The sequence below is a fragment of the Bubalus bubalis genome, chromosome 11 (assembly GCF_019923935.1).
Source record: "Bubalus bubalis isolate 160015118507 breed Murrah chromosome 11, NDDB_SH_1, whole genome shotgun sequence".
Taxonomy (NCBI): Eukaryota; Metazoa; Chordata; class Mammalia; order Artiodactyla; family Bovidae; genus Bubalus; species Bubalus bubalis.
In genome coordinates, this window is record NC_059167.1 from 27,353,295 (window position 1) to 27,377,470 (window position 24,176).

Genomic DNA, 24,176 nt, shown 5'->3' on the forward strand with positions numbered 1-24,176 from the left:
GGGTCTATGTTAAAAAAACAAAAAAACAATAAAAAGAGAAAATGAGCAGAAGATCTAAATAGACACTTTTCCAAAGAAGACATAATGATGACCAAAATGTACATGAAAAAAATGTTCAACATCACTAATTATTAAAGAAATTCAAATCAAAACTACAATGAAATATCACCTCATACCAGTCAGAATGGCCATCATCAAAAAAATCTACAAACAATAAATACTGGAGAAAAATGTGCAGAAAAGCAACCCTCCTGTTGGTGGGAATGTAAATTGGTACAGTCACTAGGGAGAATAGTATGGAGATTCCTTATAAAGCTAAAAATAGGGACTTCCCTGGTGATTCAGTGGTTAAGAATCTGCCTTCTAATTCGGGGAATATGCGTTCCATCCCTGGTCTGGGAACTAAGATCCTACATGCCACAGGGCAACTAAGCCTGTGTGCTGCAAGCTACAGAGCCCACATGCTCTAGAACCTGTGCACCACAACGAAGATCTCACATGCCGCAATGAAGACCTGTTGTTTGTCACCAAGTTGGGTCTGACTCTTCGAGACCCCATGGACTGCAGCATGCCAGGCAGTCAAGACCCATGGACTGCAGCATGTCAGCCATTCTGGTCCAATTTAAGGGGAAAGGATGGGGGAAAGGACAGTTAGAGAGTTTGGAATCAACTTGTACACATGCTATATTTAAAATGGATAAGCAACAAGGCCTACTGTATAGCACAGGGAACTCTGTTCAATATTATGTGGTGACCTGGATGGAAGGGAAGTTTGAGGGAGATTGGATACATGTATATGTATGATTGAGTCCCTTGTTGTCCACCTGAAACTGTCACAACATTGTTAACTGGCATGTACTTGAATATAAAAAGTTAAAAAAAAACCTGAAAAATAAAAATCATTGAATAATATCTAAAATGAAAAGTGAAATAAATATTAGCAGTACAAATTAATTTTAAAAATTAGGTAAAATAAAGCCCTTGTAGATTAAAATTTTTTAAATTTTAAACATTTTAAAAATTAAAATAAGTAAATAAAAACAGAGCTACCATATCATCAGCAATCCTGTTCCTGGGCATATACCCAGAGAAAACCATAATTCAGAAAGATACATGCAAAAAAAAAAATACATGCATCCCAAATGTTCATTACTCTATTTACAATAGCCAGGACATGGAAGCAACCAGGATATGGAAACAATGTCAATGCTCAACAACAGATAAATGAATAAAGAATATATGGTATCTATATATATAAAGGAATATCACTCAGCCATGAAAAAGAACAAAATAATGCCATTTGCAGCAACATGGATGGACCTAGAGATTATCATACTAAGTACAATAATCCTGGAATGTAAAGTCAAGTGGTCCTTAGGAAGCATCACTACGAACAAAGCTAGTGGAGGTGATGGAATTCCAGTTGATCTATTTCAAATCCTAAAAGATGATGCTGTGAAAGTGCTGCACGCAATATCCCAGCAAATTGGGAAAACTCAGCAGTGGCCACAGGACTGGAAAAGGTCAATTTTCATTCCAATTCCTAAGAAAGGCAATGCCAAAGAATGCTCAAACTACCACACAATTGCACTCATCTCACACGCTAGTAAAGTAATGCTCAAAATTCTCCAAGCCAGGCTTTAGCAATATGTGAACCGTGAACTTCCAGATATTCAAGCTGGTTTTAGAAAAGGCAGAGGAACCAGAGATCAAATTGCCAACATCCACTGGATCATCAAAAAAGGAAGAGAGTTCCAGAAAAACATCTTTTTCTGCTTTATTGACTATGCCAAAGCCTCTGTGTGGATCACAATAAACTGTGGAAAATCCTGAAAGAGATGGGAATACCAGACCACCTGACCTGCCTCTTGAGAAATCTGTACGGAGGGCAATATCAATAACCTCAGATGTGCAGATGGCACCACCCTATGGCAGAAGAGGGAAGAACTACAGAGCCTCTTGATGAAAGTGAAAGAGGAGAGTGAAAAAGTTGGCTTAAAACTCAACCTTCAGAAAACTAAAATCATCGCATCTGGTCCCATCACTTCAAGGGAAATAGGTGGGCAAACAGTGGAAACAGTGGCTGACTTTATTTTTGGGGGCTCCAAAATCACTGCAGATGGTGACTGCAGCCATGAAATTAAAAGATGCTTACTCCATGGAAGGAAAATTATGACCAACCTAGATAGCATATTAAAAAGCAGAGACATGCTCAGTCTTGCTGAATTGAGCAGGTGCAGCCGCGGCTACTTTGTAGCTGGGTCGGTCCCCACCCAGACTGCGGTGTCTACAGCGGATCTTGAACCAACCGTGGGCCTGGGGAGTTTATCTCCAGCTACTGCCGGCTGCAGTGGCCTGAGTACTAAGCACAGGTTTCTCCTAGACCGGATTCGGGCCATCTCTCAAGACCAAGTCAAAGACCATTCTTGAAAGCCTCACCTTAATGTCGGAAAAAGGAAACCCTGGGCCCTAGAAAGATCCTCTGTTCCAGACCCCAAAACCGTCGCCCCTATCCAGCAGGAAGTAGCCAGAGAGATACGGCGCCCTTTTCCCATCCTTTTATGACTTCAGGGTCTGTAATGAAGGAGTCCTCAGGCCTAGAAAAAGAAGATAACTACCTCAAGGGCCCTTGCTGGACCACCTGACTTCAGGGAAAACAAAACTGAACTTTGCCTCACTCCAATACTCCAGGCAGATTGCATCAGCCTGGAACTTTCTGCCCCCTGCTCAACTGCAAATGCCATCTCAGGTTGAAAACTACAGGTACAAGCCATTGAAGCCAGGATGCTCTCTGATGCTGGTATTCTAACCGACCTACACCAACTATATCCCTCTGCAGTGTACAACACACAAGTGAGTCTAATGAGGCCAGCTATTCTCACATAACTTGTAGCAGCTATGGATCTGCACTGGCATAGGAGTTGGGTTAGTGGGATAATGCTGGTGGTTTAATTCTCCCAGCTTTATGAAGTGGGTAGTGTAAAATTATAGATGAAGCAATAGTTCAGGTAGTGAATTAATATTCCATCACATATGCATAGCCTAGATAGCATGTTCAAAAGCACAGACATTACTTTGCCAACAAAGATCCGTCTAGTCAAGGCTATGGTTTTTCCTGTGGTCATGTATGGTTGTGAGAGTTGGACTGTGAAGAAGGCTGAGTGCCGAAGAATTGATGCTTTTGAACTGTGGTGTTGGAGAAGACTCTTGAGAGTCCCTTGGATTGCAAGGAGATCCAACCAGTCCATTCTGAAGGAGATCAGCCCTGGGATTTCTTTGGAAGGAATGATGCTAAAGCTGAAACTCCAGTACTTTGGCCACCTCATACGAAGAGTTGACTCATTGGAAAAAACTCTGATGCTGGGAGGGATTGGGGGCAGGAGGAGAAGGGGACGACAGAGGATGAGATGGCTGGATGGCATCACTACTCGATGGACGTGAGTCTGAGTGAATTCCGGGAGTTGGTGATGGACAGGGAGGCCTGGCGTGCTGCGATTCATGGGGTCGCAAAGAATCGGACACAACTGAGAGACTGATCTGATCTCTGAAACAATGAACCTCATGTACCGTTTTGGCTATGTAAACTATGAAAAGTCATGCATCTGTCTTGAGATTTGGTGTCTTCGTGTAACAGTAGAAGTATTCAAATAGAGATTAGGCCATTTGGGGAGGGAGTTAGGATTAGAGACTTACTAAGAATATATGTTGAAATTTGGCACAAAGGGACCATTCTTCAGCATGTTAAATATTGCTGATGAATGTAGCACAGTGAGCTGTAAGAAGGAATTTAAAGGACACAATGATGCTAGATGGTTAGAATTCTGAAAGGATTGGAGGTGATGGGAAAGTTTTCATATAGGAAGAAATGTCAGTGTAGCAAAATTAACAGCCCAGTAGGAGCTAGGAATTCTTCCTGTTGATCAGCACTGAATGTTTGCAGATACCTCATTTTCCAGAAATCTTAAAGGAATTCGCCTAGGATTCACTCTTAATGCTTATTTCAAAACATTGTTTTAGCCTCTGTGTAAACTTCATTTTTTTAATATTCCATATTCTGTAAAAATCTAGCCTCCTAATATAGGAAACTCAACAAATATGTTGTAAAAGCATAATTGCTAGAGGGAAAAGACAAGGGAAATAGGAAAGGCGTGTGTATGCACTCTGAGTGGAGGACATAATTTCAGAGAGAGCTGGCTGAGACTGACTGCAGAAGACCTGAAAGGGCTGCAGAGGGTAACGTGGCTGTTACAGTCAACCTTTGAGTAACATGGATTTGAACTTCATGGGTCCCCTTATTCACAGGTATTTTCAGTAGTAAATACTACATGGTTGAATTTATGGATGTGGAGGGCCATCTATAAATTATTCAGATTAACTCCTTTATTATACAAAGGTCAACAGTACATATTTGGATGAAGAGGATTTCAGGTAGAAGGAAAGCAAGTGCAAAGGCCCTGGGGAGGGATATCTTTAAAGGTTTGTGGGGAAAGCAAGGTGAAGCGGCAGAGAAGTGGCCTTAAGTTTGTGTGCAGGGCTAGGGTGGATATTTGAGACCATTCTAAGATGGCAGCTTGCTTTCTGGCCTGTCAGACCTCGGAATGCTATCACTTAACCTACAATGCCCCCTGCCATCCATATACTTTCCCATGTTTCTATTAAGTGCTATCTTCCCTCCCCAGTGCTCTTACTCTGGATTTCTATAGCACCTTGTAATGCCCTTATACTTGGAAGCACATTTTGTGGTTTCTTGTGAGCTTGCCTACCTGCCCCTGCCAATAAAATCCATCTTGGTTTCTACCATATCCCTGGGGTCTGACCAAATACCTGGCATATTATAAGTTCTCAAATACTTAGTCCTAAAACCATGGTGACTATAGTACAAGGAGCACTATCATTTATAATACTACTGTTGTGTTGAATTGTCTTATAAATCACACTGAAGTAAGTGGCTTACTTAGGAGTGGAGCCTAGTTAATAAGAGCCTAGATTCAAATCCCCATCCTAAATGATCTCTGACCAGTTCTTAACTTCAATTTCTTTATCTTTGGTGGTGGTTTAGTCGCTAAGTTGAGTCTAACTCTTAAATTGATGATAGTTACTGGGGTTTATACACAGTACATCTAACTCCCTCGTGAGTAGTAGGCACTTAGTAGTGCTATATGATCATTTTGATAATACTGTATGGTCACTGTAATTTAGATCAGAATGAAAATACTGATACTTATATGGTACTAAGATCCTGGCTTTGCTGCTGCTGCTAAGTCGCTTCAGTCGTATCCGACTCTGTGCGACCCCATAGACGGCAGCCCACCAGGCTCCCCTGTCCCTGGGATTCTCCAGGCAAAAACACTGGAGTGGGTTGCCATTTCCTTCTCCAAAGATCCTGGCTTTAATGTTTGTTAAAAAAAAAAAAAATAATAGAGTACCTGCTAGGGGCCAAGACCTATTCTGCGTATTGGGAACAAAGTAGATCAGAGTATGTAATTGCAACTGGTCTTTGACAGAGGCCTCTGGCGTAAAGGCCTGTGACTAGTTAGCATTTTGGTGGAGATGGTATTTGGTAGACTAACTTCTGCTGCTGCTGCTGCTGCTAAGTCACTTCAGTCGTGTCCGACTCTGTGCGACCCCATAGATGGCAGCCCACCAGGCTCCCCCGTCCCTGGGATTCTCCAGGCAAGAACACTGGAGTGAGACTAAAGGCCTAGATGAAAGTCTGAGGGCGCTAGCAAAGTTTCCAAGGGTAACCACTGGTTGCACAAGAAGCATCACTCCACTGAGCCCTGCTGGTGGTTCTCTGTCCCTTGAGGAGTCACTTGGGCTGGGCAGACAGGTGGAAACCTTGGGTCTGCCACAGATTTCCCCCTCTCCCAGGAAACAACTGCAACCGGTACACTCCTGTTCATACGTTGGTTTTTCCAAAATTTTTTTAAATAATCAGGAATTTGTTATTTAAAATTCTACAGTCCATGGGGTTACAGTCCATGCAGGCTACAGTCCATGGCATTGCAAAGAGTCAGACACAACTGAGTGACTAAGCACAGCACACAGGTTGCAACAAATACTGATACCGAATAATGGCAGCTTCATGCTAGAGATTGGTAAGTAGATGGGCAGACCCAAGTTTCTGAATAAAAAACTTACTGAATTTCAGTATTCTTGTGGGGCTATCACAGTCAATAAATAAAACATTATTGAAAAGAAAAAAAAAAAAGCAGAGACATTACTTTGCCAGCAAAGGTCCGTCTAGTCAAGGCTATGGTTTTTCCAGTAGTCATGTATGGATGTGAGAGTTGGACTATAAAGAAAGCTGAGTGCCGAAGAATTGATGTTTTTGAACTGTGGTATGGGAGAAAACTCTTGAGAGTCCCTTGAACTGCAGGGAGATCCAACCAGTCCATCCTAAAGGAGATCAGTCCTGAGTGTTCATTGGAAGGACTGATGTTGAAGCTGAAACTCTCCAATACTTTGGCCACCTGATGTGAAGAGCTGACTCATTTGAAAAGACCCTGATGCTGGGAAAGATTGGAGGCAGGAGGAGAAGGGGACGACAGAAGATGAGATGGTTGGATGGCATCACCGACTTAATGGAGATGAGTTTGAGTAAGCTCCAGGAGTTGGTGATGGACAGGTAAGCCTGGGATGTTGTGGTCCCTGGGGTCGCGAAGAGTCAGGCACGACTGAGCGACTGAACTGAACTATAAGTCAGACAGACAAAGACAAATATCAAGTGATATTAGTCACAAGTGGAATCATTTTTTTTTAAATGGTGCAAATGAACTTATTTACAAAGCAGAATCAGACTCATAGATTTTGAAAACAAACTTACGGTTCTGCCTGCGTGCTAAGTTGTTTCAGTCGTGTCTGACTCTGTGAGACCCTCTGGACTGTAGCCCGCCAGGCTCCTCTGTCCATGGGATTCTCCAGGCAAGAACACTGGAGTGGGTTGCCATACCCTCCTTCAGGTTTATCAAAGGGAAAACATGGAGCAGGAGGGAAAAACTGGGAGTTTGGGATTAATATGCACACACTACTATATACTAAATAGATATCCAACAAGGACAAACTGTATAGCACAGGGAACTCCACTCGGTATTCTAACACTCTGTACAAGAAAAAACTATGAAAAAGAATGAATATAGTATATGTAAAACTGAATAACTTTGCTGCAACCTGAAACTAACACAACATTGTAAACTAACTATATTCTAATAAAATTTTAAAAATAAAATAAAACTCTTCAGCTATTAAAAAAAAATAGTGTTCTTTCCTGGCTCTGTAGGGGGTTATAGCAGCTGTATATGCTTACCTGGCCTATGAACCCTTGATGACCCTTGTGTAAAATACCAGCTTATTGTTTTGAGGTACAATCCTTTGTCTCAAAAATATATATGACTATTCCTTCAACTTCTACCAGGTGTAACAGTTTTCAGAACTTTCTGAGAATCTACTTCCCGGGTTATAATTCTCAGTTTGGCTCATATAAAATTTTTCTTTTTAACTTGTAGCTAATTGAATTTTCATTAGCAGTAGAATAAAAGTTAATTCATTTTCACAGCTGTGTAAAGTATTCAGTTGAGAAACACACAATTTATTAGTCTATTTTTCAGTTGAAGGACATTTGGGTTTCCTATTTTTTGCCATCACAAGCATTGCTTCTATGAACATTCTTACGTGTGTTCCTAAGGCACATGTACAAGAGATGCCTAAACTGTACCTAGGAGTGGCAACAGTGGGTTGTTGGGTATGCTTGTGTTCTTTTTTCCCAGAAAATGCCAAATTATTGTCCAAAGTGGTTGTACCAATTTCAACTTCTACCAGCAGTGTATCAAAGTTCTGATTGCTCCATATATTCGTATCAATATCTAACATTAACCCACTTTAAATTTTTGCCCAGTCTGGTTATCATGAAATAGTACTGTTTGGATTAAAATTTTTATTTTCCTGACTACTAAAGCTGTTGAGCACATTGTAATATGGTTATGAACCATTTGATTTCTTCTTTTTTGGTGAAATGACTGTTTCTGTATTGCACCTATTTTTTATTTTGGTATTAGTCTTATTAACTAACAGTCTTACAATTATGCTGGATGCTAATCTCCTGTGAGTTTTATGTGTCACAGTACCCTCTCAGTTTATTCCTTTTTGGTGTCCTTCAATAAACAGAAGTTCTTAATTTAAATCTACTGAATTCATTCATATTTTCTTTTATGGTTTGTGTTTTTGTGCTCAACTTAAGAAACCTTTCAGCACCCTTAATACAATAAAGATACTATCCTACACATCATTTAAGAAGTCTGAAGTTCTGTTTTCTATATTTAGGTCTCAATCTATCTGGAATTTTCTTTTGTATATTGTATGAGTAATGGTCCATTGCTTTCCCGTAGAGATTCACAAGGGTTTCCTTGTGATGGCTCAGTGGGTACAGAATCCGCCTGCAATGTAGGAGACACAAGAGATGTAGGTTTGATCTCTGGGTTGGGAAGATCCCCTGGAGGAGGAAATGGCAACCCATTCCAGTATTCTTGTCTGAAAAAAATCCCATTTACTGAGGATCCTGGAGGGCTACAGTCCAAAGGGTCACAAAGAGTTGGACATGACTGAGCGACTAAGCACACACACAAACACAACTATCAAAGAGAGTCTTATCTAATAACCTGACATTTATTTACTTAGGATTTTAACGTAGTTTCATAACATTTTATCATTTCCCTCAAAAAAGGATTACATCATTAATATTTTGTTAAATTTATTCCTGAATACTTTTGTGGTTTTTTTGTTGTCATTGAAAATAGCATTTTTAAAAAATTACATCTTCCAATTGATACATGCTGTTGAATTGCAGCTGACTTTTGCATATTGATTTTTAAACATTCTTGCCAGTTTCTCTTATTGATTTTAATAATTAACTTCTAGATTTAAAAATTTTAGGGACTTTACTGTTGGTCCAGTGGTTAAGAATTCACCTGCGAATGCAAGGGACACAGGTTCAATTCCCCTGGTCTGGGAAGATTCCACGTGTTGTGTGGCAACTGAGCCCATGTGCCACAACTACTGAAGCCCACTCTAGAACCTGTGCTTGGCAACAAGAGAAGCCACCACAATAAGAGGCCCACACACCACAACCAGAGAGTAGCCCCTCCTTGCCTCAACTAGAGAAAGCCTGCACGCAGCAAAGAAGACCCAGCACAGCCAATAAATGAATAAACAGATAATTTTTTTAAACCTTATACCATTCACCAATAGTGACAGTTTTGTTTCTTCTATCCCTGAAGCAACTAAGATTTCCAATACAATGTTGAAATGAAGTGGTAATAACAGGTATCTTTTACTTGCTTCTGATCTTAGATATGTTTGTTGTTGTTGTTCAGTGGCTCAGTCATGTCCGACTCTCTGTAGCCCCATGGACTGCAGCATGCCAGGCTTCCCTGTCCATCACCAACTCCCCAAGTTTGCTCAAACTCGTGTCCTTTGAGTCAGTGATGCCATCCAACCATCTCGTCCTCTGCGTCCCCTTCTCCTCCTGCCTTCAATCTTTCCCAGCATCAGGGTCTTTTTTAATGAGTCAATGTTTAGTATTTCACTATTAGATAAAATGTTTGGTATAAGTTTTTGCAAATAACTTTTATCAAGTTAGTAAGTTTCGTTACAGTCCAGATTTTTAAAAAAATTTTTGTTGTGAATGGATGTTGAATTTTATTTTTTTCCTTCATCAACTGAAAAGATCACGTTTTTCTTAGATTTGTTGTTAACACAATAAATTACATTAATTTACCTACTATTAAACTAACATGTGTCTTCAGTATAAATCCAGTATGCTAACATTTCTAATACACTGTTTGATTTGATTCGCTAATGTTTTGTTTAGAATGAAAGTGTTAGTCGCTAAGTTGGGTCCGACTCTGCGACCCCATGGACTTAGCCCCTGCCCTGATCCCTCTGTCCATTGAATTCTCCAGGCAAGAATACTGGAGTGGATAGCCATTCCTTTCTCTAGGGGATCTTCCTGACCCAGGAATCAAACCTGGGTCTCCCGCATTGCAGGCAGATTCTTTACCATCTGAGCCACCAGGGAAGCCCTTGTTTAGAATATTCACTTTATGAGTGCTAGTAGCCAGCAGTTTTCTTTTCTTGCTTTGTCCTTCTCTGATTTTGGTTATCAAGGACATATTAGTCTGATTACCCATTTTACTTGTAGAAGAGAAATATATACATCTGTAGATACAAATATTATTCCTCTGTAAATGGAGATTTATGAATTATGTCAAACAGGAACCAGTTAAAGAATGCAGATAAGATATATCTTTTCAAAGTAAATGCTTTCATCGAAACTATCATTTCTTTTCATTTAATCTTCTTGCACTCCTACATAGAATATTTCTCTGGCTATGTAGTATATAGAACAGTGTAGTAAAAGGAACACAGTACTCCACCCATACTCAGCAGACTTAATTCTCATTCCAGCTCTGCCACATTCTAAGTTGCCTCAAATATAGATTGATGATAACTTATTTATTATTATCACTGTCTAAGATCACATGAAATAATGTATATGAAAGCCAATTTTATAGAAATGTACTACGCAAACTACAAAGAATCATTATTCTTTGCTAATCCTGGTATTCTTCCCAACTCAATGTAAGAGCATTTCATTTAAATTCTTTTCCAACTGAGTACATTTTTGGATGAAAATATACCTAGTTTTGAAAATATAAAGTTGCTAAATTTAGTTGCAGAGTTAATATAAAAAAGATTTCTGAAACAGAAATTACGAAGTGAAAGATTGTTCTGCTCTCTTAAGACAGTAAGTGGAAATGATATGAATTTATAGTACTCATAACTTATATACGAAACTAAATAATTCTATGCACTAACAGTTAAAACAGTATGAGAAAGAAGAAGAAGAAAGCAACAGAGATCTGCTTCTGAAGTGACAGCCTACTTCTGGAGATACATATATAATATGTATATGAACTTGATGTTAAAAAAAAGTTCATGACACTTTATCTAAAGAGATTAGGGAAGATTTCATTCAAGACAAACTACTGCAATAAGGGTTCTTCATTTGAGCAGAGAGAGTGGGCTCAACTCTGAATACAATAAAGATAAGCAGGGATTTACAGTCAAGGAGCAAGATAGAGGTCAGTGGATAGAACACATTAGGGATAAGGAGATTCCTGCTGAAGACCGGCCCTAAAATATCAAGAATGCAGGATGAGGAATTTGATCTGATACAAGGTGATCAGATACCAAAGGTGGAGGACTTTCACTAAACCATTTCAGCAGGATTCTTTGGAAAACTACACTAAGTGGCCAAGGACTGAGCCCAAAGTCGATTTAGGATTGGTCAAAGAAAGAGAGTCTTTGGCAGTAGCTGGAATGTTTGTCTCTCGACTGGATGGTTGAAATACCAGCTTTTTCTAGCCTCACACTGAGAAAATCTAAGGTTGCTTCATGTCAACTCACCTTGTTAACCTGAACCAGCAACAATTAAAATTACAGAGTTCAAATTACAGTTTTGAAGCCTAAGATCCAATATTTGCACTTAACCTTTCAGCAATAATTTTAGTATCTGACAACCACTTCTGACTAGCTCAGGGCACGAAAGTGTAATAAGAACAACTTTGGAAACAATGGAATGACTAAGTTCCAGATAAATTTAATAATACTGGAGTCTTTATCCTTTGATTAGATGTGGGTGTGTTAGAATGAATAACAATGCCTCCAGTTCAGTTCAGTCACTCAGTTGTGTCTGACTCTTTGCAACCCCATGAATCACAGCACGCCAGGCCTCCGTCCATCACCAACTTCCAGAGTTTACTCAAACTCATGTCCATCGAGTCGGTGATGCCATCCAGCCATCTCATCCTCTGTCGTCCCCTTCTCCTCCTGCCCCCAATCCCTCCCAGCATCAGTCTTTTCCAATGAGTCAACTCTTCACATGAGGTGGCCAAAGTATTGGAGCTTCAGCTTTAGCATCATTCCTTCCAATGAACACCCAGGACTCATCTCCTTTAGAATGGACTGGTTGGATCTCTTTGCAGTCCAAGAGACTCTCAAGAGTCTTCTTCAACACCACAGTTCAAAAGCATCAATTCTTCAGCACTCAGCTTTCTTCACAGTCCAACTCTCACATCCATACATGACCACTGGAAAAACCATAGCCTTGATTAGACGGACCTTTGTTGGCAAAGTAATGTCTCTGCTTTTTAATATGCTATCTAGGTTGGTCATAACTTTCCTTCCAAAGAGTAAGTGTCTTTTAATTCCCTGGTGGCAGTCACCATCTGCAGTGATTTTGGAGCCCCCAAAAATAAAGTCTGACACTGTTTCCACTGTTTCCCCATCTATTTCCCATGAAGCGATGGGACCGGATGCCATGATCTTCGTTTTCTGAATGTTGAGCTTTAAGCCAACTTTTTCACTCTCCTCTTTCACTTTCATTAAGAGGCTTTTTAGTTCCTCTTCACTTTCTGCCATAAGCGTGGTGTCATCTGCATATCTGAGGTTATTGATATTTCTCCCAGCCATCTTGATTCCAGCTTGTGTTTCTTCCAGTCCAGTGTTTCTCATGATGTGCTCTGCATATAAGTTAAATAAGCAGGGTGACAATATGCAGCCTTGACGTACTCCTTTTCCTATTTGGAACCAATCTGTTGTTCCATGTCCAGTTCTAACTATTGCTTCTTGACCTGCATATAGATTTCTCAAGAGGCAATGCCTAGTCTTGCAATAAAACTCAAACAGATTTGGGCTTGACATCCAAAGAATACTAACACTTATGCTTCTAAAGCATATAAGAGCATATAAAGTAATGCCTCAAGTAATGCCTTAAGAAAGCTGACCTTTATCTGAAGGTTAAACAATTCCCTTACCCTTCTTCCCAGAGGACTTAGATAAGATGCCTGCGTGGTTTGTCAGTGACAGAGCCACACAGAAATATCCATTCTTTGCCTCATAAATGAAGAGCTGAACTGTTTTGTCCCCACTGATCAACAGGAAAAAATATTAACCAAATTTTGTTTAAGCTTCTTTCCTTCCTCCAGGATCCTGTACTTGGGCCCACCCTGAGTCCTGAGACAGCATACAGCCCCTCCTTAAGGGTAGCTCCCTGAGACGAGGTTGGCCTTAGGATAAAACACCCTTGACTTACTCTCCCATTACAGGAGGAACTCCTGGTGGCTCAAAAGGTCAACAGTCGGCCTGAAATGCAGTTTGATCCCTGGGTTAGGAAGATCCCTGGAAGAAGGAAATGGCAACCCACGTCAGTATTCTTGCCTCTTGCCTGGAAAATTCCATGGATGGAGGAGCCTAGCAGGCTACAGTCCATGGGGCTGCAGAGTCAGACACGACTGAGTGACTAACACAACAACCCATCACACCATCCTCGCATCCCACATCCCTCACCTGGTCCTTTCTATCCTTGCTCACTCCTCTCTACAAAAAAAACCTCTTTTTTGCCCAACTCCTGACCAAGTCAAATTTTATTTGATTTCTCACGTGGCTAGCAAATAAATCTCTGCCAAGATCACGACTCCAGCCTCAGCATTCTTTGCACCCTTTTTGCTCTTTTTCTGGCTCTCTGCTGCCTAAGAATAAAGTCCAAATTCCTTAGTGTAGCTTTTAAGTCTTTCCAAGAGGTCTAACATCTCTTGTTTCTCTCATTGAACGCTTTCGGCGGTTTCTAAAACCTGCCTTGCTTTTTCTAGTCTCGTTGTATTTAACCATTTTATTTCCTGTGCTTTGAATGTTTTCCTTCCAAAATTACCCCATTTTAATTTTAATCCAACACACATACTATTCCTTCCCTGTTTGGGAATTAATCTCTTCCACTATTATTTCCCTGACACTGTCTGTACCTTCATTAAAGTATTTAACATAATTGTCTTTTACTACAGAAGGTTGTCTACAGTTTTTCTCTCTTCTTCTAGAATATAAACTTCTTGAGGGCACAAATGTGCCCATTCCTCTGTGTATTTTCTCTGGCCTATAGCCTAATGCATTGCATTTGGTAAACATTCAATATTTGATCTTGTGATTAAAATGAATGCAGATAAAACATGAGAATTCAGGACTTAGAAGTCAACTGAATATTATTTACAATAAGACAGAAGATGGAATTTCCTAATTAATAATGGTCATAAGAGAATAGCAAAGATTGAGCTGGTTATTTTACTACCTCTTGGGAGGCAATGGATGAGATGGTTGGATGGCATCACCGACTCAATGGACATGAGTTTGAGCATGCTCCAGAAGTTGGTGATGGATAGGGAAGCCTAGCGTGCTGCAGTCCATGGGGTCACAAAGAGTCAGACACGACTGAGTGACTGAACTGAACTGAACTGAACTGGGAGGCAATATAACATAATATGTTACGACTGTGGGCTCTGGGTGTCAGGTGTTTGAAAGCAGGCTCTGCTAATTACCAACTCGGTGACCTTGAGCATTTTCTTTACTCTGTCTACACCTAAATTTTTCATATGTATAATGAAGATAGGAAAAAGATTTACCTTAAGGGTTGTTGTGAAGATTCAATTAGTTACTATCAGTAAAGCCTATCAAATAGTACACATCATGTAACAAGACTCAATAAACATTACTTTTATTATCAAAATTGGGTATCTAAAAAGGAAAAGCTTCACTTTCTTGTTGCCTCTTAGTGATTGTTTGAGTTAAATGATTCCAAGGAATTTGTTACCAAATAGCTACTGGTCACACTGGTTGGGCTTTCCTTGTGGCTCAGCTGATAAAGAATCAGCTCGCAAAGCGGGGGACCTGGGTTTGGTCCCTGGGTTGGGAAGATCCCCTGGAGAAGGGAAAGGCTGCCCACTCCAGTATTCTGGCCTGGAGAATTCCATGGACTGTATAATCCATGGGGTTGCAAAGAGTCAGACATGACCGAGCGTCTTTCACTTCACTTCACTCACACTGGTTGGAACAGACCTGAGGCATCGCTAAGGATTATTAGGTCTCTCAAAGATTTGCATAAGAAACAACTACAGGTAGGCTGGGAATGAGCCAAAGCCAAATAATCAAGTTTATATACATTTTAACAATCTGTTTAGGCTTCAGAATCTTTCTAGGGGAGTTCTGCAGGAATGGATTTCTAAAGCTCATTCACTCATATATTGTTGTTGTTCAGTCATTCAGTAGTGTCCGACTCTTGGAAACCCCACAGACTGTAGCCCACCAGGCTCCTCTGTCCATGGGATTTTCCACGCAGGAATACTGGAGTAGGTTGCCACTTCCTGCTCCAGGGTATCTTCCTGACCCAGGGATCGAACCCACATCTCTTGCATTGGCAGGAAGTTTCTTTACCACTGAGCCACCAGAGAAGTCCATATATATATACTGATTGACAACATTTAGGTGCTAGGTATACAGAAAGATATAGGTAATAATCAAGGATATTATTCCTGTCTTCAATTAATTTATGTTCTAGTGTAGGAGACAATCCTGAAGGACTCAGCCAGGTGAGAGATAGAAGGAAGTGAGTTCAAGACAGAAATAATACAAGCTGACACAGAATGGACACAGAGCCCTGACACAGAGGCACAAGGGAGCATGAAATATTCAGAGCAATTCATTTCAGAATAACTAAATATAGAGTGAGGGTAAGAGGATAAGCGAGGCAGTAGTAAAGTAAGAGGGAGAGACAGGAACAGGATGATGATGACCTTGTCTACAAGGCCTGAACACCACCTGGCTTCTTTCACTGTGCCTGTTAAAGTTCCCCTAGCTTGCATACCTCATGGGAGGAGGGGAGAAGATAGCAAAAAGTCAGGTAGGAGCCAAACAGCCTACGTAAAAACCAAAGTGCTGGACAGACTAGATCTCAATCACCTGGTTTCTCCTCTTATATCCTGAGATATCTACATTTAGTTCTTTGGGAATGACAAAGTAAAATTTGAATTTTTTATTCTGAAGGCAATGGGGAGACACTGAAGAGCTTTAAGCAGGATAGAACTGTGATCCAGTTTGCCTTTATAAAGCAGTTTTTAAAGCCAGGAAGAGATTTGAGGGGGTGGTGAATAGAGGCAGAGATATGAAGAAGACAATGCATTGTATGTAAATATGTGGAGTTTAAGATAATGATGGATATTTGTATGGTGATGTTAAAATGATAATATACGAAATTCAGACAGGGCTTTAAATAAAATTTCCAATGTATATCCTGCAGTTAACCCATAATAGAGCTAAAAAATTTCTTACCTATATGATGTCATTTTTAGCTTTTCCATAATCCTACGAGGCTCTTGTTCTTTCCATTGTGCTGTGAAGATTTGTACCTCTGAGACTGTAAGTGATCTGCCGAGGATCTTACAGGAGGTCAGTGGCAGATCCATGCCCCAAATCTAGGTCTTCCGAATCAAGATAACGTTCTTTCCATAACTGTATATGTTTACAGTAACTCATCTACTCCTTATTCAGTGTCAGTTTTGCTCCCAGCATCTTGTTAGTAGAAATAAAAACGACTTAGAAGCAAAGCACAGGTCCTTGCCTCTGGGGGCCAGCAACAGGTTTTGCAACAACAAAAACTGTTCATCATCAAAGCTGTAGGTGAACAATCAGATCTGACTTCTAGTTCTAACTAAGGCTCTAACCACCTGTATGATTTTATTTGAAAATTGCAAAACCTACCTCAAAAAAACCTTAAATAAAAAAGGAATTTATTGGCTTATGAAATCCAAGGAAGAACTGAACACAAGCATCAAGAAAGGCAGAGCAGGGACCTCCCTGGTAGTACAGGGGTTAGGAATCTGCTTGCCAATTTAGGGGTCATGGGTTCAATCTCTGGTCCAGGAAGATTCGACATGCAGCAGAGCAGCTAAGCTCATGTGCCAACTACTGAGCCCACATGCCACAATTACCGAAGCCCGTGAGCCTAGAGCCCGTGCTCTGCAACAAGACAAGCCACCACAATGAGAAACTTGTGCACCGCAATGAAGAGTAGTCCCCACTCCCTGCAACTGAAGATAGCCTGCCTGCAGCAACAAAGACGTAGCATAGCCAAAATAAATACATAAATTAAAAAAAAAAAAGCACACACAGACTTGGGGTAAAATAAAATGGTATAAGTGGTCTGTATTGTAAGGGAAAAAAATTCCATGGTGATCTCAGCCTATGTGGGCCAGAAGTAAAAGTGGGTGAGAGACCATTTATTTTGTTGACTGAGATACTCTTAGACCGTTTTTTTTTTCCCCCTTAGAATATTCCTTTGGGAGAAAGTGAAAGGCTGGGGCAGAGAAAATGTAGAAGATAAAAAAATGCAACCCTTACTTTTCAAATTTTATCAATATTCATCATACATCTTCTTTACTTTTGTGCTGATAGGTATCTTTTTGAGAATTCAGAGGAAATCCTAATTTTGAAAAGTATAAAACTAATCAGAGATGCAGGATAAAATCACTAGGTTATATGTAAATAATTTAATAAACATGGATTTAATCATTCAAAAATACTCATCAGTTCAGTTCAGTCGCTCAGTCATGTCCGATTCTTTGCGACCCCATGAATCGCAGCACGCCAGGCCTCCCTGTCCATCACCAACTCCCGGAGTTCACTCAGACTCACGTCCATCGAGTCCACTTATTGATGCCATAAGTGCTATGTAATGACATTTACATTTCAAAAATATTTTAGTAATAGTAATTTATGGTGACTAGTTTACAACATATAAATTTTGCAGTTTAACAAATAAGAAATTAACTTGAAACAGAAGTAGGCTCACAGACACAGAAAACAAACTTATGGTTACCAAAGGGGAATGCATAGGAGGAGAGAAATAAGGAGCTTGGGATTAACATATACACAAAACTGTATACGAAACAGATAAACAACAAGGACCTACTGTATGGCACAAGGCACTAGACTCACTACTCTGTAATAATCTATAATGGAATAGAACCTGAAAAAGAATATATATGTATATAGACACACAAATACATGTATCTATGTATCCTTAATCACTTTGTTGTACACTTAAAACTAACACAATATTGTAAATCAACTATACTTCAATAAAAATATTTAAAAATACTAAACAAACAAAAAAATAAATTTAGCTGGATTCCAGATAGGCAAAAGAAAATAGATCGTAATAATGAATATTCAGTTTAAAATGAATAATATCATTTTCTTATTAAGTAATATAGTTTCTCCATCCCCTGGAGGGGTTTAAGGAGATATAATTCACATTGAACATTGTATTAGTTTAAGGTGTATAACATAATGATTTAATACATGACTGTAATTTTAGTTAACATCCATCACCTCACATAGTTAGTTCTTTTTTTCTTGTGATGAGAACTTTTAAAAAGCTACTCTCTTAGCAACATTCAAATATACAATACAGCATAACATAGTTTTGAACCTAAATTACTCAGAAGGTGCATTTCTATTGATTAAGTTCTTTGAACTCATTGTAAAAGTAGCTGAATCAATGATTTGCATGTGTGCTTAGTCGTTCAGTCATGTCCAAGTCTTTGTGATCCCATGGACTGTAGCTTGCCAGGCTCCTCGATTTATGCGACTCTCCAGGCAAAAATACTGGAGTGGGTAGCCATTTCCTTCTCCAGGGGATAGGCAGATTCTCTCCCACCTGAACAACCAGAGAAGCCCGAATCAATGATTTACCACAATTCACTATGATAAATTATCTGTTGAAGGTAGAACGACCAAGGCCAAGACTGTGTATTGTATTTCCCTTCCACTTTAAGGAAAGTTCCATTAGAAATGACAGCAACATTTTGCCTTTATAGAACATGAGTCTTCAAAATGTTTCAATATTACATGAAATACAAAGAAGTATATCACAAAATTTAACATATCAATTGTAGGACATGGATTAAGACATTTGTTACAATGTAAGTAACATGGAAACTTATATTACTATATGTAAAATAGATAGGAATTTGCTGTTATGACTCAGGGAACTCAAACTGGGGCTCTGTAGCAACATAGAGGGGTGGGATGGGGAGGGAGGTGGGAGGAAGATTCAACAGGGAGGGGACATATGTATATCTATGGCTGATTCATGTTGATGTTTGGCAGAAAGCAACAATTCTGTAAAGCAATTATCCTTCAATTAAAAGACAAATTAATTGAAAAAAAGAGACATTTGACTTTGCAGGCAAGACACTGAATCACACCCAGAGAGTCATATCTTTACTTGGCAGAAATATTTTTTTCTTTTAAAAAATGTTTATGCTTTATTTTAAAAATGCTTGCCACAGAATATTTACATTTGAATTTTTATACAATTAAATTTCTATTAAGTCCTAAGATCTTCTATTATGAAAAGTTTGGAGTGAATGTGAATAGAATCCACCAAAACTACTATTTTTTTTTTCACTGTGGTGCTTTGGTTTACAGCTAAGACATTTTCCTTATCATTAAGAGATTTATTGCACTAGCAGGAAAGTGCTGGCCCCTTCAAGTTCCGTCAACTTGTATTCTTTTTCCTCCTTAGTGCAGTCATTGGCCAAATTCCCATTCCCCATCACCTCTGTTTCCATTACCTTTAAAGGGAATATTGCATTCTGACAAAATCTATCAGTGCTGAAGGAGACATAATTCAGCCACGGGGTATACAGACATTCCCTGGTTTGTGATGGATCGATTGAAGATTTTTTGACTATATGATGGTGCAAAGATAGTACACATTTAGTAGACACCATACCTCAAATTCTGAATTTTGATAGTTTCCAGAGCTAAGGATATGCAGTACAAAAGGCTGGGCAGGGCAGGGGAGAGTAGGGAGCTGCAGCTCTCAGTCAGCTACTAGATGACAAGAGTAGATAACTGAGACACTTATAACCGTTCTGTATCCACACGGCCATTCTGTTTTTCACTTTCACGGCCAGTATACAATAAATTACATGAGATACTCAACACTTAATTTAAAAACAGGCTTTGTGTTAGGTGATTTTGCCAACTGTATGCTAACCTAAGTGTTCTGAGCATGTTTAAGGCAGGCTAGGCTAAGCTATGCTGATAGGTAGTTTAGGTGTATTAAATGCATTTTTGACCTAGATATTTTCAATTTATGATTTCAATTTATCAGGACCACTATTGTAAATTGAAGAAAATCTGTAAAGATCACCTTCTACTTTTTTTTCTATATTTTCTTTTTTCCCTGCTATCTTTAGACTAATCCCCAGAATCAAAAATTTCTTGGCTGAATCTGAATAATTCCCCTCTTAACAAATTATTTTCATAGAAAAGCATGTGTAAAGTGCCTCACAGACATTTCTCTCTACAAAGCTGCTCCTTGACTTTAAACACCAGCTAATCATCTGTTTGACAGAAGCAGTCAGAGCTAACCCAATGCCACCTTCCTGCCTCTCACTCCACAGTGATTGCTTGGATCTCACTTCCTAGAACTGTTTATTATGCTTTGCTTTACATCTTTGAATATATTTGCATGTTTTCTCTTGTTATGTCTTCCTCATTAAATTAGAAATGTCTCAATATTAGACAATATTTTCCAATCAGGGATGGACTATTGTTTGCCTGCAGAGCTATGAATTTAAATGTAGTGAGGAGTGAAAGTCGCTCAGTTCTGTCTGACTCTTTGCGATACCATGGACTATAGCCCACCAGGTTCCTCTGTCCATGGGATTCTCCAGGTAAGAATACTGGAGTAAGTTGCAATGCCCTTCTCCGGGGGATCTTCCTGACCCAGGGATTGAACCGGGGTCTCCTGCATTGCGGGCAGATCCTTTCAAATCCCTTCCTTCCAATTCTCAGAATCTGATTCTAGTTCAGGAACTCATTCTCTCTCTTGGTTACTATAATCATCTTCTAATGATTTACCTGGCCTCTGGTCTCTGACCTGTGCCAATTCACCATTGATTTCCTTCCTAGTCCTCTTTCTAAGCACAGTTCTAATGGTGTTAGTGGCCAAGCTGAAAGGCCTTTGATGGTCCCACACTGCTTACAAGCGCTTCCCAGGTGGTGCTAGGGGTAAAGAACTTGCTTCCCAATGCAGGAGATGTAAGAGACGCGGATTTGATTCCTGGGTCAGGAAGATTCCCTGGAGGAAGGCATGGCAACCCACACCAGTATTCTTACCAGGAGAATCCCATGGACAGAAGAGTCTGGTGGGCTTCAGCCCCATAGTGTCACAAACAGTCGGACACGACTGAAGCAACTTAGCATGTATGTACTGCTTGCAAAATAAAATCCCCAGCCTTTACAATCTGGTCCTATCTTCCCTTTCTAACCCCATTCCAGTCACTTACCATTCCTACTCTGTATTCTATGAGCTATTAACTGTTTACCAAATATGTCTTTGCATATTTCCACCTGTCTTTATTCATTTTCTCTTTTCCAAAGATGGGCTTCTCCAACTATTCATATCTCACTTTTCAATTATGATCTAGCTTAATAGGATCACCTCAACAACTTCTTTGCTGTTCCTAGTCAACGTGTTTCTTCTCCTTTCCAGAACATGTTGTTTATGACTCAGTTTTAGCACTTACCATCTGCTCTATACTCCAGAGGGGGATCTATCTCTGTCTCCTATTTATCTTGTGAGCAACTTGAGGGCACAGATGATGGTTTATTCATCTTTCTATGGTCACAGCCTGGCAAGTGGAGTGGGAGGAGGAGAATCATTCTCCCTGGGAAAGAAGAAAATACAATATTTCTAATGACATAAAAGAGGGGAATTTCCCAGCCTGTTTCTTGGAAGAAGTTCAAAATTTTAAATTTAGACATTCACTGTACCTGAAATAACTTTCTGGAACTAGAGTTCAGAGCCCTTCTTATAAAAACCTCTCTTTCTAGAAGTCAAATTTGTAACTTGTGGGACATGAAAGTTGTTTCTAAACCAGCCTTATCAAACTCAGAAATCTACCCCCTGAGTTCAGCTGCCAATTACATATCCTCTGTGCAACCCTGCTAGCTATTAGAATTTATCAAAAGGAAATTCTATAGGTAGGTTAAGAATAACTGTGATCTGGTAACTTAGACAAAAATATTTGTTAAATTCAAAACCAAACGGAGACCAGTCTTAATTCCTTGGGCAGACGAAACCAACTTAGTCACTTCTTTGGAAATAATAAGCAAAATTTGAACTGCTTCTCAAGGCTGATATGAGGTAACCGCTGAAAATTCTATTATAACAAATCACTATGAAGAAGAAAAAAATCACTACCTTCTCACCATATAAGCTGCTTTATAACAATATACCCCGATGCCTCACTCAGTATCTTGGTTTGAGTGATCCTAGTTGACAAACTGTCTCTTTGGTGTGTGCACAATACCCATTTACTAATTACTACTTCAGCGATTTATTGGTTTTACTTCGTCTATTTCTGAGCTTTTGACAATCAATGACACCCTACTGTCCTGGGATCTATATCTTTACTCTCGTCACCACCAGTCAACTGGCACGTGGCTTTAAGGACAGCTCCGTAATTACTTGTAATTCCTTGAGTGCGTGGCAGTTACTCCGCTTTCGTTCACCAATCACCATTTGATTCTGTGCCAGCAGGACGTCCGGATGCTTGGCCACTGGCACCGCCGAACCTGGCACCAGGATCGTGGCCTTTTCCAGTCAACGCCGGACCGAGAGAAGCCGGCAACCCCAGCTAGCAGGGAGCGAGGGCTGAAGTTGAAGAGGGGCGCTCAAAGTCCGGCCCGCCAAGCGCCGCGACGCCTGGTGGGTATTAATAAGGAGAACCTCCAGGCCGCCGCTCTGCAGAGCCTAAGCGCCCTCACGCCACCCGGGTGCGCTCGAGGCTGACCCGCGCCGCCGGGCCCCCTTCTCGAGAGGCCGTGGGGGCGGGGCCCGGCGGGGCGCGCGCCGGCGCGTGGAGGCCGGGGCGGTGGCGGAGCGCGCGCGGCGAGGGAGGGGCGAGCGGTGCGGGGGCGCGCGGCGGCCGCTGCGGCCTGTGGCGCCGTCACCCGGCAGAACCCAGCTGTTGGCGGGAGGCGCCGCTCGCCTTGCAGTTGCTGCTGCTGTAGGCGCGCCGAGACGGATCCGGGCTGCGCCGGGGGCCGGCCCACCCTCGCGCCGCCGTCCTTAGTCCCGCGGGCCGCGCGGTTCCGTTATCATGTCGGTGGGGCACTGGCTGGCCCAGCTGATGAACAGTTTGCAGGACCCGCAGAAAGTGGCCCGTTTCCAGCAGCTGTGCGGGGTGGAAGCACTGGCGAGCTGCACAGCCGCGGCCGCCGCCGACCCGAGGGAGGATGAGAAAGCGGAGGCGCACCTCGCCGGAGAATCCCGGCGCAGAGAGCGGCAGCCGGGGCAGTCCGGAGGCCCTCCGCCGCCCGGGAGCGACCGCAATCAGTGCCCGGCCAAGCTGGGCGACGGCGGCGCCCCCAACGGCGTGCGGAACGGGCGGGCGACCGAGGTGGGCCCAGCCTCGCCGCGGCGCGCGGGGCTTCTGCGCCGCAACTCGCTGACGGGCGAGGAGGGCCAGTTGGCCCACGTGAGTAACTGGCCTCTCCACTACCTGTTCTGCTTCGGCACGGAGCTGGGCAACGAACTCTTTTACATACTGTTCTTCCCCTTCTGGATCTGGAACCTGGACGCCTTGGTGGGCCGGAGGCTCGTGGTCATCTGGGTGCTGGTCATGTACCTGGGCCAGTGCACCAAGGACATCATCCGCTGGCCGCGGCCCGCTTCGCCACCCGTGGTCAAGTTGGAGGTTTTCTACAACTCTGAGTACAGCATGCCCTCCACCCATGCCATGTCCGGTACCGCCATCCCCATCTCCATGATCCTCCTCACCTATGGCCGCTGGCAGGTAAGGGTCCCTGTCCTCGCCCCGCACAGCCTCCGAGCCCTCGTTGCTCTCCGCAGTCGTTTGATTTTGGCCATTCCCTTCCCAGACTTCTCTTTCCACAGGTTTTCACAGTACCCGCTAAACAGGCCCTTTCTACCTTAAATAATAATAATGAAACGGTAGGGAAAACCTAAGACTTAGCCATCAAACTCTATTTTAATAGTAATGCTTTTCTTGGAACCTAAAGGAAATACCGTTCGTGGAGTAATACATTATCATCGGGCTTTAGTTGAGTTGACAAAAGGTTTTTAATTCTTGTGATGCACAGACTATCATTATGATTAAGTATACTGTGCTTATAATTAATCGTTGGGTGACTAAGATTCACCCGTTTTATACGGTGCCTTTCCCCAGACTGATTTCTGTTTCAGGCGTAGGTAA

At 41.3% G+C, this 24,176-nt stretch overlaps 1 protein-coding gene and 1 long non-coding RNA gene across 2 annotated transcripts in view; one reads left to right on the forward strand and one right to left on the reverse strand.

Annotated features, from left to right (window-relative positions):
- Positions 1 to 16,916: 16,916 nt before the first annotated feature.
- On the reverse strand, positions 16,917 to 22,698 carry LOC123464668. Its single transcript, XR_006639685.1, has 3 exons — positions 22,427 to 22,698; positions 21,483 to 21,623; positions 16,917 to 18,598 (listed from the first exon to the last, which is right to left on the reverse strand). It is a non-coding gene; the product is annotated as an uncharacterized LOC123464668 (long non-coding RNA).
- Positions 22,699 to 22,889: 191 nt separating this feature from the next.
- The window catches only part of SGPP1 (sphingosine-1-phosphate phosphatase 1), a 31,870-nt gene continuing 30,583 nt past the window's right edge, over positions 22,890 to 24,176 (forward strand). Inside the window, exon 1 of the mRNA XM_006072165.4 lies at positions 22,890 to 23,756. Coding sequence (XP_006072227.1) covers positions 23,061 to 23,756 — 696 coding nt within the window. The 5' untranslated portion in view covers positions 22,890 to 23,060. The remainder of the gene's footprint in view (positions 23,757 to 24,176) is intronic.